The sequence below is a fragment of the Penicillium diatomitis genome (assembly GCF_028827545.1).
Source record: "Penicillium diatomitis strain IBT 30728 chromosome Unknown utg000015l_segment0_segment0, whole genome shotgun sequence".
Taxonomy (NCBI): Eukaryota; Fungi; Ascomycota; class Eurotiomycetes; order Eurotiales; family Aspergillaceae; genus Penicillium; species Penicillium diatomitis.
The window spans coordinates 626,561-643,197 of NW_026623187.1; the positions used below are offsets into that span (position 1 = coordinate 626,561).

The window sequence follows — 16,637 nt, forward strand, 5'->3', positions numbered from 1 at the left end:
TGGACTCTATGAGACTCTTCCATTGTACTCGAGTGTAAATTCACGAAACGTGAATCTCCTGTGCGTATAGAACGCTGAAAAGTGAGGTCTCATCTATGGATAATCTACGAGTTTCAAAGACACGTGGCGCCAAACATCGATTCAATTATCAGGAAGGGGTTTCTATTTCTTTCCCCAAGATGACCCTGGAAAATATGCAGAAATAGGTTGTCTTGGGCACGGATAATCATACAACTCCTGTTGATCCTCATCAATGCTCACGGATGACACCAAGTCAAGCAAGATCCGATGCCCAGATATGCTACTTGGATGCCTTTTTTGCTTCGTCAAGTCATCCTTGGAGTGCGTTACTGCATCTAAGTGGGCTTCAGGGTACCGGGTCGCAGGAGACGGTCCTCCTTACCGTACAGGCCGACGTCCTTGACGATAGCGATGAAGCGGCGGTGGTTTTCCTTGGACTCACCAATACGAGGACGGAAGATTCGCAAAAGGTCGGAACTGGAGATACCGGTGGCTGGGATTGCGGCGTGGATTTCGGCCGGGGTGGGGAAGGGTTGGTTGGACGGGATAGGGGTAGAGCGGCCAGCGCCTGAAGTGAGTACGGGCAGATCGTTAGTGTGACCCTTCCAGAATGTAGAGGCCAATTTGGGGACAGATGCAGGGGGCGAAGGGGAGAGTTGGAGGAGATTGGACTTGCCTCTGATTCCGTCAGGGCTTGCAGCTCGGCTGCCGGGGAATGGGTGCCCAGCAACGGGGCTGGTAGCACGGGATCCTTGGGGGGTACCACTTCGTGAAGCGGCTGATGGGAGGTTTAGTCTAACTTTCTTGATCTTGGCACTCTGGCCAAGCTCGTTTCCAGATCGAGGGTCGACATCGACCTCACTGCCAGAGCCAGAGCCATTGTGGGGGGCATCTCGAGTGCGTTTCTTACCAGTCTATTCGATGAGTTAGCTTTCGATTCTCTCTCTCGCGAAACTGCCCACGAGACTCTGAACCGTGAAGTGACTGACCTGTACTGCAGATGGGGACATGGGACGCGAAGTAGGCTGAGAAGTCTGATGCATGTTCTTCGCCTTCTTTCGGGACGTGTCAGTGCCGCTTGCATCCGAACCGGGCGACCCCAATCGCTTGCGAGATGCGGTTGGCTTCTTCAAGGCATCGGTGTGCTTGGGTCGGCCAGAAGGTGTATTGCTGCCCTTGGTGGATGTAGCTGAATCCTTTTCTTTCTCCTTCTGCACCTTTTCCTCTTCAGCCTTGCGCTTCTCTTCTTCCTTTTGCCGCTCAGCTTCGCTGTCATCAGAGCTCTGCGGGCGAGCAACATCCTGTTAGCAAAGATCGCGGCGACAGTATGACCGATCTTAGATGTTGAGTTCTCACCTCTTCGTCAGTGTATGGATTTGCGTCGGAACCACTGCTGTAATCAAAGTTTCGCTCTCGCTTCTTAAGAGCTTTGCGAACTTTCTTGCCGAATGTGCGGCGGGCTTCACGCTCCTTCTTTTCGCGCTCCTCTTCGTCTTCATAGTCCTTTTCGTTCTTCAAGTCGAAGACATTGGCCTTCAGCTGATCTTCTTTGATACGTCTCTCGGCGGCTTTTGTATCCTCATCTTGCTCGTCATTGAACAGATCGGCATGCTCTTCGTCGTCGGCGAATCTGTCCTCTTCAAAGTCCATCTCGCTGGCCTCCAAGCCTTCTCGACCGGACAAGCCTCCCGTTTTGCCCGCATAGACTTTGTGCACCTTTGCGTAGCTCTCCAGCTCCTTCTTCTCTTGGATTTCCTTTTGCTTCTCCATGAACCATCTTGGATCCTTGATGCGCTTTGACATGATCTTCTCGGCCTCTTCAATAGTCAAAGCTTTGAAATGTTGTTTGGCAGTAAATTTGTACCACTTCTCTGCTGGAATCATGCGCATCTTGTTGTTCTCGAAAACGATGACTGCATGGTTCTCCGACAAGGCAGCTTCGTAGTTGCCCACCCAGACGTTACGATCATTGAAATCTTCCAAGTGCCATGGCAGAGCTTCCTCGTACTTGATTCGAGCTCGCGCAATCTCTTCCTTGGTCATATCCGACTTGAAGACCTGCTGTGTCTTCTGCTTTGGCGCATTTGGTCTCTTGGCGGTTGATCCAACCGAGGGCGCAATCTGCGCCATGTTCTCGGCGCGTTCCTTCTCACGTGCGGCCTTGCGGGCCTCGGCGGCTTCGCGCTCATTTTCATCCAGCTGGCGGCCGTCAGGACCGACCATTTTTGGGCCATGGTTCTCGTGGGCTCGAGCGCGGGGATCGCGGCGATGAAGTCTGACAGGGCGGGTGAACTGGGACTCATCGCGCGGGTCAATCGCTTTCTTGGAGGAGAATCGGGCAATGTGGTGTTTTAGTCCCTCGCGCAACGCTTTGCGGGTAGTGACGAGTGGGTAATCGACATATTTCTCGCATAGTAGGGGCCCGCTGAATCCGTTGACTGATCGTGCATCCGGGGCCGGGGGTGGTCTGGTGTTTGGGAGCTTCGACAGAGGAGCAGGGCCGCGAACGGATGGGTGTGATGGCAAAGTCTTTGAGGCTACAGCCCCACCGGCGCCAGCACCAGGGGCAGTACCAGGAGGTCGAACAGGCGGTCGCCGCTTAGGTCGAACAAGGGGGTCGCCTGCATTTTTGGCGCGGCGAAGCCTCATCGGAGGAAGAGGAGCGCCGTTGGGTCCCGTTGGCGTGGGGCCATTGGAGGCATTACCTGGAGTTGACATTTTTCCGAGCTACGGGGAACGAAAGGAATCGCGTCTGAGTAGTTGAGTCGAGTTGAGGTCGCAGCGCATCTACCGGTGAAGGAAAGACGAGGCTGGAGTCAACGAGATGGAAGAAGACAAGGAACAAGAGGCGGGTTGGCGAAGTGAGAGTTGGAGGTCCCGGCGAGCGGGCAGTGATGACACGCTTAGGTAATCCTGAAGGGCGAGTGCCCGGACGTGTAGTTTACTACTCCCGTCGGAGCTGTAAGTGTGGGTGATGTCCCGCTCAACCTCTAGGCTGCACTGCTCTAGGCAAACATAACCAATTTGAGATAGATCTTGCAAATCAGTCGCCTGTAGTTGGCTGCTGCGAATCATTGTATCAAACTTAGCCTCTTGCAAGCATAGGGTTGTCCATGATATGATCCGTAGCGCAGACGTTTCGATATCGAAGTTGGCATAGGCGGCCGCTTACAGCCAGACTACTATGAGTACAGTGATACATACCATCTCAGGAATGCTTTTCCAAAATACAGACGTTGGGCAGTGTTAGAGTACCTCCCAATGACGGTGATCGGCCACAAAGTCTCACTCCTGCTATGGCAGAGGCTCTCTGTGATCACTTCTTCGAGGATCCCGGCTTTGTCTTGAATTCTCGATGAGGCGGCGAGTTTTGGGTGTGACGGCATTTATATAGATCACGGTATACACTGGGACTGCCGAGCAGCGAGCTCAAAGCTCGAGGACGTAACCTAGACTTAGGGTACACGTATGAATACTTGTACTTTTTATTCAAATTCCCTTCGTACTATTATGTAGGTCTAGATGGACAAATCCGGATACGTAAAATCATAGGCTTTAGGCGAATAGTCAGATGCTCTCTAGGCACTAGGCACCACCTCTGTTTAAGTATCTAAGTTCCATTATAACCAACTATATCATATATACGCCCAAGAAAGTGGTGTTTTGTCTCGAGTATCGTGAGGCTTAGTTGGTATGTCCGCCTTTAAGCATATTGTTGAGTGAGTTCCTTCGGTGATTCAAAAGATAGCCTGAACCGAAGTATGTGCTGGTCATAGATGATATATCCTTCTACCACTCCGAGAGAATAAAACAGTGTCATTTTGAGACCGGTGCCAAGCTGGTGAATTTGACTCCATATTCACCAGACTCGGATTCTATGAAGGAATCATTTGCCGAGCCCAAAGTCTAGATCACAGAAATCGGCAGTCTTACGAAGGAAGTCCCGACCAAGGCTTCAATGACTTTTCTGAGTGGTGCGTTGACAACTTGACATACTTCCGGCCCTCCGGGAGGACAATTTTGAGCGCAGCTACTACGGGCAAAGCTCGAACTTACTCTCATGGTCAGCCCAGCCGCATTCTTTGGCTGAGCTTTAATGCAGACCGCGTAATCTTTCAGACTTACCAGAGTAATCTCTGAGAGGGTTAAGAGACGAATTTTGGCAGGACGCCAGGGTCATCGCGTCAATGGTATCGATGCAAGGTTTTGACATTAACACATGGATAGGGTTGTTGATAAGCCGTCAGGTTGTGGACGGTGGACCCACAAGATACCCAAATTGCTTCAGTCCATTCTCTCTAACATCTAGTTCTTCCATATCGTGAAGAACCTTTTCGCCGATTGTAAATGAGGAGAAAGGAACCCGACGTGCGCGGAAGAGGGAAGCTGTCAATGATGATAAACCAAGCGATCTTTTCTTTAGCGTCGTTGAAGTTCCCTCCCTTTCTTTCAACACACTAAAAGGCGAACCCACGGATCAATGTAGGATATTGTTCGTATGGCATGTGATAATGCCGTCTCACCGCACCCCATGGCGGCATGGCCTAGATAGAATGTCTTCTCGCTAGTCAATCCCACACTCATCCCTCTCACACATTATAGAGCTACACCAACTAATACAGCGGTAGTCGATCAGATATTTTGTGATGATTATTGATATACGCGTATTGCCCCGTTGAGAAAAGGGTCTTGAGTACACTTGAATACTGACTTTATCCTAAGACTTTTCCTAGCAGTGGATATCAAAGCACTTCCATCTTGATGTTACGTACAATCGAATCACACTAGGGCTGACTGCTGTCATACCTTGCTTACTCTTGATCCCGATCCAAGTGTCTGATTATAGCCTCCACCTGGACACCATATTGCTGTTGATCCATTGAAACAAATATGTAGTAAATCCCTTGGCTCGCTCCCCATTCCAAGGTGCACTACTCAGATCGAGGCCAACATATAGATCTTCCGTTGCTGTTTCAACCTAGTCTCATATCTCTTGGCCATGGGCCGAAATAAGCAGTCGAAGAGTGTAAACAGACCGGTTTTGAGGTTGCCGCCTGCCTTCTGCCCTGTGGCTAGGAGCCACTTCCTACCTGTCGCTTCTTCTCCCGACCATTGAGGGCGAGTATCTACGTATACTCTATGATCAGCCAGGGCAACCTCGATTTAATGGCTAGTTTTTACATGCCCAAGTCATGGCAGCTCTCGCGATTCTGGATTACCCTTCAGAACCATCCTTACACATGAAGAAAGAGAAGTATCAGATAATCATGAGAATCTGCATTTCCGTCGTAGTCAAATACATTTATAAGTCTCTAATCCATCAAGCGTCAGTCACTGGCTTCATAGACGAACTCGAAGAGCTCAACAGGCTCTTCAAGTACCAAACTTCTCTCCCGGTGCCAACGGCTTGTAAGGACAAGCAGTCCAATCACAACCCTGTTTATAAATCTCGGTCCCCCACCACTTGAGCCCATCGACCAAGCCAGGGTATACCAGACAGAAGAAGACGACGACCACCGCAAAAGCGAGCCCCGAGTCCAAAGCCGCAGAAAGAGTCATGGCGTACTTCTCCCACCAGGCGGTCCGCTTCCTCCGAATCACATAATTGAACAAGAAGCAGACGAGGGCCCAGATGGAGAAGTTCAGACCTGTCGCGGGAGGAATCCAGCTGAGACTGCCAAACAGGATTGGGAAGTTGACTTTGCGCCAGAAACTCTTCTTGCTGTGGCGACCTAAGAGCCAGGCTGCGAAGGGAGCTACGGCGCCGATCAAAAAGGCCCACACGAGGGGGCGATACAAGCCCCCTGGACCGAAGAAGCGTTGGGGTCCAACGACGCCCCAGAGAACACTGCCGTTGAAGTGAACACGGGCGATGGGACAGTTAAAGCCGTTCAGGGCTTGAGGGGTGCAGAGACCGGGGATGTAAGAAAACATCCAGTTGAGCACGCCGATCTGAGTCAGACTCGAGACCAAGGTGGCTACCATCTGCACGGAGAAAAGAAGTCGCGGAGGGATTTTCATGTAGTGTCCGAGTTTGAGATCGGAGGAGAATTTAATGCCCTGGGCTGAGCTTATGTAGGAGTAGGTCACGAAGATCATGTTGGCGACCGGCCGTCCAGGGAAGACTATGCCGCACAGAAGCTGGCAAATGAGGTAAAGACTGCTGTGCTGATTGGTCACAGCCATAATGATACCAACCGGAATGAAGAATATACTTGTGATGAGAAGGGCCAAAAAGAGGCCGTACCATGGTAAGTGCACAGGGTAACTGTTTGAGGAAAGATATACAGTTAGCTCCTAAGACAGATCTACCCGGAACCTCTGTGGGAGAAACTTACTGCTCAACAGTGTAGGTGGCAATGACCAGCATTGTGACCAGCACAACCAAGTACCACGTAAGAGGAGCATCTTCGTAGCGCCGCATAAGACGGCAGTGCACATCCTCAGTTCCCAAGGGCAACTCGCGGCTTGGATCATGGGAGCTCACTCTGGATGGCTCAGTACTCCGTGGGGACGGGGATTCTTGTCCATTTTGCGAGGGCAGAGGTTGGTAGCCATCAAAGTCCGGTACCTCCTTCCGTTCATCAAATGCTTTTCGAGTTTGATGCAAAATATCCTTTCCATACCAGCAGACCGTATGGGTAACGAGAGAGGTCAACGCAGCGAACTGCACTCCGTATGAGAGGGCATAGGTGATGGGAAGATACACTGGCGAGTATTCCTCATACGCTTTCTGATCAAAGAGAAAGTCAGGTGTCAAAATGCGACTGACGTCGTACGGATGACCTGTGTTGTCAAATACTGTTGTAGACAAGATGGGCATATATGAGGAGAAAAGGACGTTTTTGTAATCTGGGCTCAAATTCTGGTCAGTGATCAGGTGTTGGACATCAAGTCTAATAATGAAGCACACTATTTGGAGACACTAACACAGAATTGGGGCAATAATCCAAATGACCACTATCAGACCGGTGACGATATTGGCTGCTGCCCACCACGGCGTGAGAAGAGGCGATCCGATATAGGCAATTTGAGCCCAATCGAAAGTCAACGGTAACATTCCAAGTCCAGACGCCACTCCGAACTATACACGTCAGCTGAGTCTGAAGATACAATATGCAGTGGGAGATTGACTGGAGAAAAAAATCACCCACCAAATTTGACACCACAACATTCTTGGGTGCGAACCAAGTCACAACATTGAAGTAGCTGAGCGCCGGCATGAGAAGACCAGGTACAAAGTACCAGACAAAAGCGGCCGCCCACACCAGGATGAAGAATTTATAGCGAGAGATACTCCAGCCATTGGCTTTTTTGTTGGCAGATTTGTGCATGGTGGAAAACATGGCAGTAGACATCAGGGTACCGGGCCAGATCATGGCGGATGGGCGGACCAGAAATCTTCGAGTCAGTCCAGCAAATGCATACCCTAAGACCTGAGTCGAGATGATAAGCAGAAGTTGATATAGGATAGGGACATCTTGGTTGTAGAACTTGTGTTGTTCAACAATGACCTGTTCGTGCTGGCTGTCAGCCTTGACCACCAAGAGCAGAATTTAGTCGTACAAGAAATCCAAATCCCTTACATCGGTGGCAAACGCAAACCCGAAAGAGACATTGCTACTAATGTACACGCAAGCATGCTCCTTCTCGTTCCATCGTCCCTGTCCAAACCAGAGCCGCCATCTGGTCAGCCATGGTAGATCGGCGGTTGCGGTGTCATCCGACAGAAACTCTCGACGGCTCAGTGTGCCATTCTCAAACACCTCAACAGGGTCGTGCGCACGCTTAAGAAGCACATCCCAAAATTTGCCCAAAGGGTGCACCAAGACCAATGCAATTATGGGTGTGATAGCGACACTCGGATAGCGCAGAGAGAAGAAGAGGTTTGCGGCCGACCCAGTCAATGAAAAAACCAATGAAAGGGTCCACATTCGCGGAGCTGGACAAGCATCGTGGTCAGTCAGTGTGATGGGGTCTTCTTTTGCGAGGATAAGAAGCGGTTGTTTGGATTGTGACCACCACCTGCACTTACTGTTGATTGAAAGAGTAATGTCGTCTGTCGCCGGGACGCTTGCGCGGACTTGGGCATACCTATTTCCCTCGAGTGTCAACTACAGACCGGACATCTTATACATGCCACTGCAAGCGCCACATGTCCTAGGCCACTTCAGAATAGGGACGTACGGTGAATTATCTGGAGGATCTTCATCCCATGGTTTCGCATCCTCGTCGTCAACATCCAGAAAGCCTTCGTCGTCTGTGCTCACACTTGACGACGAGGATAATGTCGCGGGTACCACAGGGCTCTCCGGCACCGCAAGCCCTGTCGCGAACGAGAATTTTGAATCCGGCCCGAAGCCCACGTCCGATGTTGCCGAAGACGGCCGACGATTGTGTCCATGTCTTTGGAACACACTGCTCCGTCTGCTTCTCCTCCTTCGCTGTTGCCGACTTGATGACTGTGACGGTTTGGTCGATTGTGACGATCGCCAGTACTCTTCTTGCGCCTCGTTAGAAGGACCGCTCAGACTGCCCTCAACGCCCGACGCAGGTATTTGCGTTGGGGACAGCTCATCCGAAGATTCATTCTCTTCGTATGACGCGCGCGACCCACTGTTGTTGCTATTGTGTTCGTCGGGCTCGACTTGCGGAATCCGCACTGCTCCGTACGAGGACGAGCCGAGCGCGGGCGACGTCCGAAGCAGTGGAGTGCGCGACATGTAAACGCCGACAATGCTGCGGCGTAACCTGTAGAGTTCTTTTTATTTCCTTTATCGAGCTTCTCTAGTAGCAGAGCTTGATCCCGTGTGGTAACATTTCGTCCATGGCCGAGTAGGTGACAAGGAAGGAGAACCTGGCCGCGGACGCGTGCGAAGGTCGACGTCAGAGTTCAAGATCTTTGATCGAAACGGTCCCGTCCGATTTGGCGGGGAAGCTTGTCCCTGTGGGCTTTCTCGGAGAAAAGTTCGAGCCCGTTCTGAGTTACCGCTTTGGGATGGAATATTGATGGATTCAAGAGAAGTACTTTGAATTCGAGTCTAAGATGATCGGCGCGGTTGAGTAACGATTACGCGTTGTTTAATGAGAGTTGTGTTTTTATAGTAGGTCAGGACTTACCCTCTAGGTGGTTGCATCACTGTGGTTGAATCCTTCGCCCAGACGACAACTTGCTACTTGTGACTAACAAAGGGCTGGGAATGACATTATAGCCTGATTGAACTCGAGCGCTGTCAATGACACTTCACACAGCTTAAGCAGGGCACTCGCGACTGGACTGACATGTTCTTCTTTTGACGAGAAGGTTCAGCTCAAGGGAAAAGTATAAACTAACGAATGGGTCTGTTTCCGATCGCAAATCCCATCAAAAAGTCATATAGTACATTCGGCCCTATACATGCGTGAATTCTTCTTCACCAAACGGCATCGTTAGATAGTAAGAGACAATATAATCTTCAGAACAACTCCACCACTTGGTCATCCTCGCTCTTGGCCTTTGCCTCAGGCGCGGGCTCGATCGCGTTCTGAGCCTTGGCCAATTCAGCCTCGGTCTGTTCACCTTCACCTTCCTCATCACGCATAATGACCTGGACCACTCGATCGCAGGCCTCTTGCACTTCCTCATCGTCCACGTGCAGATGACATTCTCGGAGGAAGGGGTATACCTGCACATCACGCATCTTGTCGCGACCCTCGCGCGTAGTCGATAACAGGGCCAGCGTTTCTAAATGAGTCGTCAGGATAGTGTTGTCAGGCTCGCGCTTCTTGTCGGGTGGCAAGAGCTGCAAGTCTGGAAGCATTGACGACATTTCTTCGTCGGAGAATTCTTCCGGCCCCGCGAGGGGAAGCAACAGATATGGGAGCAGGTTGGCGCCATCCTCGCTGAAGAGCATGGGATGCGAAGAGATGTCAAAGGCGACATTCTTGATGGTTGACGCGACACCCTTTCGTCGAATATCGCTCTTGTGTTCGGTGAATACAGTCAACTTGGTGATGGGCACAACTCCATCGTAATCCTGCCGCGTTGTGAAGTAGGCTCTTCCCGTCTCGGTTTGGGACAGATCGGCGAACACATAGGACAGGTAGTCGAAGTTGGCCTTTTTGTTCAAGTCACCCTCGGCGCCCTTGACGAAGCAGTCCATCAACTGGTCAATGACGTTCTCCGAGCTGGACACATTGGCAGGGGCCTTTCGCTTCATGGTGTGGAGTTTGTTGAGGTGTTCGGACTTGACCAGATTGGCGAGCAACATCGCGAACTCGTCGGCATTAGGTTCTTTCACATCCTGGTTTGAAAATGGAGGTTAGTACAGATAGGCAGAGTATAGATCAAAAATATCCAAAATTGATCGAACAAAGTAAGACTTTGTGACATACCATGAGCTTCCTTAGCACAGTTCCAATAAACTCGTCATCACCGGCCAGGCACTCCAAGACCTCCTTGTCACTGGAGAGGTTGATGAGCATGGTCAAAGCATTTTTGGCAATAGGCTGATGATTCACCCGTCAGTCGACAGGTAGTCCTTTTCGATCAATGTAAAACGCAGTCTCCAGTCGGACGCACAGTGTAATCCTTGCTGAGCAACTTCAAGTCTCGGATGGGAAGCAATTGATGCGCCTTGAACAGGCTCGGCTGAGCAGTGGAAAAGCCCACGAGATGCTCGACGGCTATAGTCAGAGAAGTCTTTATTAGTTATGCGCTTGTAGGTGCATTGAACGGTTTAAATTGGACGAGACAGATTGCGTTCGTCGGAGGCGGTTTGGCGGGGTTCTTACCAACCTGTCGAATCTGCGTGTTGCCATGGTGGAGGAATTCCACCAGCTGAGAGAGGTTGTTTGGTCAGTAAGTACTTTCCAGACAGAATTCGGCAACAATGCTGCTCACCTCTTCTAACTCGGTGGGCATTGCGAAGGGGATTCGGTGTGTGAGATAAATGAAGTATACAAATCTCGTTGCAGTCGCTTCGGAACTTTTTTTTTTCTGCCGCCGCAAAGTGGGGGGCAACGTCACGGCAAGATTGAAGTACGTCAGGCAGACTTGGTACCTGGAATAACTCACCAGCGCTGTTACAGTCAATTCCTTCAGGTGAAATATTTAAATTAGAAATATCGAGGACATAGCAGCTACGCGATTCCTTCATTTTGAAGCTCAATTGACTTGTTTCCGATGTACAATGCCGTACCTTTAATGCACAGATGCATACAAAGTACGTGTACCTTTGCATATAACTAGTAGTACGAGTCCTTCCGGAATTAACAATTCCCCGCATTGTCCGTCGTCCTCTCCGCCGGAGAAGAGGGGGCCACCCTTTTCTCAGCCAATTCGCAGAAGCCAAAGTTCAGGAGTTCTGGTTCCTTCTTTCAAGGTAGCAGGTGCAAGCTCAAGGAATACAATTCTCACCATGTCGAATCCTGATTTACAAGATATCCATGACTTCCTCGTCTCGCTTGCCTACAAGGCCGGCGAGATTATCAACAATGCCTTGCCTGATACCAGTGGGCCTGGTTCGAAGAAGAATAGTATGTTTGCTTTGTGATGAGTTGATAAGGCATACTAATGAGAATATATTGGATCGTCGCTGATGCTCTGCTCAATGCAGCTGCCGATCTAGTCACCGAGTATGATCGCGCCGTAGAGAACATGATATCGACCTCATTGAAGGAGAGGTACCCTGACTACCAGTACGACACCCGTGGTACCCGTCCACTTACATGTCCTCATATCTACCCTTTTAATCTCAATAAGAGGATGAAATAGTAAAAGACTCACCTATATTGACCCTTTTCATTCCAGATTTCACGGCGAAGAAACCTACTCCCCCGACTCACCCCTCACCGACGCCCCAACTTTCGTCGTTGACCCCATCGACGGCACCGTCAACTTCGTCCACAGCTTCCCCTACGCCTGCGTCTCCCTCGGCTTCGCCATCAATCGCATTCCCGCCGTCGGCGTGGTCTTCAACCCTTCCACAAATACCCTCTGGTCCGCAATTCGCGGCCAGGGAGCGTTCCGCAACAAGGAGACGCCTCTACCTCTCAAGAGTAAAGGCAACCTCGAGAGCGTGGAGCCGCTGTCGGGACTTTCGAATGCCCTGGTGGCGATTGAATGGGGTTCAGATCGAAGTGGACCGAACTGGGAAACTAAGGTGAGGACGTTTGAGAAATTGGGCAAGGCGAAGGAGGAGGGGGGTGCGATGGTGCGATCGTTCAGGAGTTTAGGGTCGGCGGCGTTGAACCTGTGTGCGGTTGCCGAGGGGACGATGGATGTTTATTGGGAGGGGGGTTGTTGGGAGTGGGATGTGTGTGCGGCGTGGGTGATTCTGACGGAGGCGGGCGGGATGATGGTGGATGGGAATCCGGGAGATGGGATGGAGGTTGGGCAAGGGTGGGAGACGACGTTGGATGGGAGAAAGTATTTGGCGATCCGGGGAGCATCGAGGGAGAGCCAGAGGGAGATTGTGAAGGAGTTTTGGAGCTTCATTCAGGGTCGATTGGAGTATTAAGAGGGGGGGGGGGGGGTCTATTGCGATTGTGAGCATGACTGGGAAGGAAACCACCTTCAAATTGACACAAAAACAGGGAGGCGAGATCTCGGTAGAAAAGACAGAGATGTAGACGTATGAAATTCTCAAATACAGGGTATTGTTGACCTAGGAAGTCGTAATGCGATTATATACAATTCGGAGATTGGGACTCGTGACATTCTTCCTGATTCCGGCCAGTCGAAACGAGGAACGGTGAACGCTGGATATGAGTGAGCTTCAGGGGTACGCATCGTGCTGGCCATCCACCTAGCGCGCGAGTGGTTTCTGCGAGCTACTCGTAGGACTTGAAGGTGCTGAGGACTGGAGACCGACTGCTTCACGAGAGTCGGATCCCTCGAGCAGTGCATCTGCGAGCCCTTGCAATTGGAGCACTTCGTCCATGGAAGGAGAAGCCTTGTCATCATCGGACTCGCTCGATCCATGTTCCCGCTCGCCCTCACCCTCGGAAGGGACATCTGATTGACCTTCCACTTCCTCGCCCGAACTGGTTGGTCCGACGTTCAATGCCTTGGCCCGCTCGTCGTGGCTCTTCAACGTATCATCGACCTCGGCTTGGGACGAAGGTCCAAAGTGGGTGTCGACGAGATGCTTGACGACGGGCCAGCCATAAGCATTAGTGAACATGCGACGTACGATGATATTGTTGTGTGCGTCGGGTTCCAGGCGAACCAGGACCTTGCGCCATGTCAAACCGCGGTGGTACGCTCTGGCAATCTTTTCTTCGAGCTTGAGCCCACTTTCTTCGCTCTTTGTGCTGGAGCTGGACGTAGGACTTGACGGTATATCTGTCGTCTTGGAAGAAGGCGATGAATCATGCTTGGAACTGTTGGAGCTAAACGGAAAAGTCCGATGCTTCACTGGTAAGGGTTTGGGAATATCCTCGGGGTGATAGACCCGGTCGTGGAAGATAGTTCGGGGGCGGGCTGAGGGATCCAAGATAAATTCAGCCGGGGGCAGGGGAGGCATCAACAAGTCACCGGCCGATTCAAAGAACGTGGTCTTGGGAGGGGTATTGACGCCCGCATTTTCATCTTCGTAGAAGGAGTTGCCACGAACCGTGGGTGACGGCGAGACATCGGAGTCTACATTGACCAGTGTCTGGCTGCGTTTGTAGATCTTGGCATGCTTGCGGTGGTGCTGGGGCGGTTTGGTCTCTTTTGGCCGGAAAAAGGCCATAAGGCTAGCCAAGGGACCGTGATTGTTTCCAGTATTATTGCTGCTTTCGATTCCCCTTCCTACGTCGCCATTGTCGCCAAATGTGGAGGATTTCCGCCTTGCCAGGAACTGTTCGGGTCTGGGGGATGTTGGCTCGCCCTGCGAATCTGACATGACCTCGTCTCGCAGCGCTCCTCTTTCTTCAGACTCGGAAGATGTCTTCTTAGTCGGTTCTTGGCCCTCACCCATGCGAGGAACATCGTCAGGCCTAGTAAGTCGTGGTGACTTGGAGTTGGCACCCGTTAACTCGGCCCAGCCCCATTCAGCCATGGTGCCAACAAGACCGTTGCCTCGTCGAGCTTTCTCGACTCGACCGAGACCACGCCAGTCAAGGAAGAGAAGACATGAGGTTCGCAAAGGAACAATTCCATCATTGACGACATTGGAGTATACTGTTCGATGGTGGAATTTCTTGAGAGCAGCATGTGCCGGGCCGCTAGGCAGGATTCGCAACAATGGTTTCGAGCCGGGATCATTTTGATTCTGGTCGTGACCCGAGTCTCCTCGGCCGCCGATGATGGCACCCCATCCACTGCGCACTTTAGGTGGCGTCCAGGTCAGTCCAAGATCTTGTCCTGTGCGCCCGACAAGCCCGAGGTCGAGCGCAAAGCGGACGTATAATGGATTCTCGTTGCTGAGGCCCAAGAAAGGAGACGCCAGGGCAATAAAATTGACAGGCTGAATGCGGTCGAAGAACTCCGGCGAGTGCTTCTGGATGTAGGCAATGGCATATGTTTGCACCAATCCACCCAGAGAGTGCGCAATGAAACTGATGCTGGAGATCTGATAAGCATGGTCGTCGCTCTCTGAGTCCGCCTCATGGCTCTCGAGGGGTGGATGGGACTGCGGAGATTGGCTCTTTTCTTTGCGAGAGCTGAACGCTCGAGTGAAGGAGTCGTTTCTACTGAGCTTCAAGGGGTAAAATGGCTGGTCGGGATATGTCATCAAGAGGACATATTTGGCGAGACGTTTGCCAAGGTATTGGATGCCTCGCTCCGTACGGGCGGCATTGCCAGAGAACCCACGCACGATGATTTCCTCGTCATCGTCGTCATCATGATTTTCATTGCCGCTCTTGCCATCCTTTTGCCTTGCCTGCTGTTTCGCTTGTTTCTTCTTGGCAGCAGCGGCGTCGATGCTTTCTTTCATATAGAGCATGTCTGCACCCAAGTTGCTATGTAGCCCGTGGGTGACAACGACCAAGTGGATCTTTTTCTTCTTTCTCCCAGCTTTGCCTTTGGCCAGTTGAGTTGATTCGGGCATCTCGTCCTGCGAGATACGATCCGCTCGCTCGGGTGGGCCATCCACGCGCTCGGACGCCCAGGATGGCAGCGGAGGTGTGTTCCACAAGCTGCTGGTATCGTCCACCCGTAAGGTCGTTGATTTCGAGTATACCCCCCTTGAGACTGTCGCCGAGTGACCCCGTGTGTTATGTCTGTCCCAGTGGTCCTGTAGCTTTCCTGGAGGGCCATGGCTGCCCGAATTCGATCCTCCCGACGAAAAGTACTCGATCGAGTTGGCATCTCGAGCCACTAGCAGTTCGAAGTGAACCGCGGCAGTTGTCGAGAAGATCACTTGGGACACGATTTCAATCACCCATGTCATAGTGCGATCGTCGCCTTCCTCCGTCTGCCCAGCCGCCAGACTGTGGGAATCCCCAAAGCGCACCGGCATCTTGATAGTCGCATCCCAGCTACCGCCCGCTTTGAGGTAGGGCTCAAACTGGGGCACACCCTCGGTATCTTGCCGGTCATACTTGGTATTTGGATCAAATGTAGACGGATAACAAGCTGTATATAGGGTATAAGGACCGTGGAGGTATGCGGCACGCAGAGGAATCGCCGAGGTATTTTTGATTCTGACGTATAGCTCGGAAGGCAGGGGTAGGATCGGATCGGCTGCAGGAGTGTAGGTCAAAGTATATCTGCACGATTAGGAAGAGAAACATGAGTGAATGAGACTTCTAGTAAAGTATTTTCCTCCGCCAGCCTCTGGGTGCCTCAACGGTCAAGGTACCGGAGACCAGCAACACACCCGCCCCCAGCACGTGTCGGTTGTACCAGGCTAGAGACTGCGTCATGACGTACCGAACAACCTCTCCAACACGAACACTCCCAGTCTGGTGAATCAACAGCATATCGGCCGATGGAACCTCTCGGCGTATACGTTGTTTCCAGCCCCCAAGCGTGGAGAAATAAGGTGCACCCTCGGTAGGATCAAATGTTCGGATGCCGTGGTCGGGGTTCTGCGATTCGGAATACGTTCGGGGGTGATAAGCATCGGATCTGCGCTTGTCTTCCATGGCCTGGCGATGGATCAATGGTTCCGCGGCGTCAACAGAGACGCAACTTCTTGCTCATCTGGAAGGGCCAAACAAGAAAAGTAAAACACCCAGAGTATTGTGAGTTGCGACCGATCCGCCCAGGTCAACAAGCCGAGTATTTGGAGTTGCTCATGTGAGCTGAGCGGAGACGTGCCTGAGCTTCGCGGAGTTTCGAAGATCCGGCTACTGTCATGATCCTCCGCTGCCGCTTGCGATCAAGCTGGGGGTGACCGACTGAGCTAGATATGTCTTTTGACTTGGACATGCGGGGTCTGCTACAGCATCCCTCAACAGTCAGAAGTATTCTCAACTTCGGCACAGTTGTGCGATAGTCTGCGAGAATTCCTCAGAGAATGCTGGAGAAGTAGAAGGACGCGACTATTTAGCCAGGAACTTATGCATCACCAAGTAAGTACATAACCGAGTGGGGCCGACTGGCATTTAAGGTGCGATCCATACTCGGTTGAAACAGGCAACACTCTTGGCATTGTTATTGTCCTGCAGTAGTCTGATTGTGTCTGTCATGCATCTGCGAA

At 51.6% G+C, this 16,637-nt stretch overlaps 6 protein-coding genes across 6 annotated transcripts; 2 read left to right on the forward strand and 4 right to left on the reverse strand.

Moving 5' to 3' along the window:
• Positions 1-356: 356 nt before the first annotated feature.
• N7539_009040 (transcription factor IIF subunit TFG1) lies at positions 357-3,228 on the reverse strand (the record flags this gene model as incomplete). The annotated part of the gene is made up of 4 exons (XM_056938635.1): positions 357-926; positions 1,011-1,322; positions 1,378-2,748; positions 3,226-3,228. 4 exons carry the CDS (start codon positions 3,226-3,228, stop codon positions 357-359), a joined length of 2,256 nt encoding a protein of 751 aa, XP_056786012.1.
• Positions 3,229-3,282: 54 nt separating this feature from the next.
• N7539_009041 (uncharacterized protein) lies at positions 3,283-3,709 on the forward strand (the record flags this gene model as incomplete). The annotated part of the gene is made up of 3 exons (XM_056938636.1): positions 3,283-3,362; positions 3,416-3,533; positions 3,611-3,709. 3 exons carry the CDS (start codon positions 3,283-3,285, stop codon positions 3,707-3,709), a joined length of 297 nt encoding a protein of 98 aa, XP_056786013.1.
• Positions 3,710-5,394: 1,685 nt separating this feature from the next.
• N7539_009042 (uncharacterized protein) lies at positions 5,395-9,158 on the reverse strand (the record flags this gene model as incomplete). The annotated part of the gene is made up of 8 exons (XM_056938637.1): positions 5,395-6,289; positions 6,360-6,873; positions 6,952-7,105; positions 7,176-7,556; positions 7,608-7,963; positions 8,057-8,115; positions 8,209-8,760; positions 9,142-9,158. 8 exons carry the CDS (start codon positions 9,156-9,158, stop codon positions 5,395-5,397), a joined length of 2,928 nt encoding a protein of 975 aa, XP_056786014.1.
• Positions 9,159-9,476: 318 nt separating this feature from the next.
• Positions 9,477-10,924, reverse strand: N7539_009043 (protein HGH1; the record flags this gene model as incomplete). Its single annotated transcript, XM_056938638.1, has 5 exons — positions 9,477-10,304; positions 10,396-10,509; positions 10,583-10,686; positions 10,795-10,840; positions 10,904-10,924. 5 exons carry the CDS (start codon positions 10,922-10,924, stop codon positions 9,477-9,479), a joined length of 1,113 nt encoding a protein of 370 aa, XP_056786015.1.
• Positions 10,925-11,420: 496 nt separating this feature from the next.
• Positions 11,421-12,521, forward strand: N7539_009044 (inositol monophosphatase family protein; the record flags this gene model as incomplete). Its single annotated transcript, XM_056938639.1, has 3 exons — positions 11,421-11,538; positions 11,619-11,700; positions 11,813-12,521. 3 exons carry the CDS (start codon positions 11,421-11,423, stop codon positions 12,519-12,521), a joined length of 909 nt encoding a protein of 302 aa, XP_056786016.1.
• A 288-nt stretch (positions 12,522-12,809) lies between these two features.
• On the reverse strand, positions 12,810-16,080 carry N7539_009045 (lipase ROG1 family protein; the record flags this gene model as incomplete). Its single annotated transcript, XM_056938640.1, has 2 exons — positions 12,810-15,702; positions 15,866-16,080. 2 exons carry the CDS (start codon positions 16,078-16,080, stop codon positions 12,810-12,812), a joined length of 3,108 nt encoding a protein of 1,035 aa, XP_056786017.1.
• Positions 16,081-16,637: the final 557 nt, after the last annotated feature.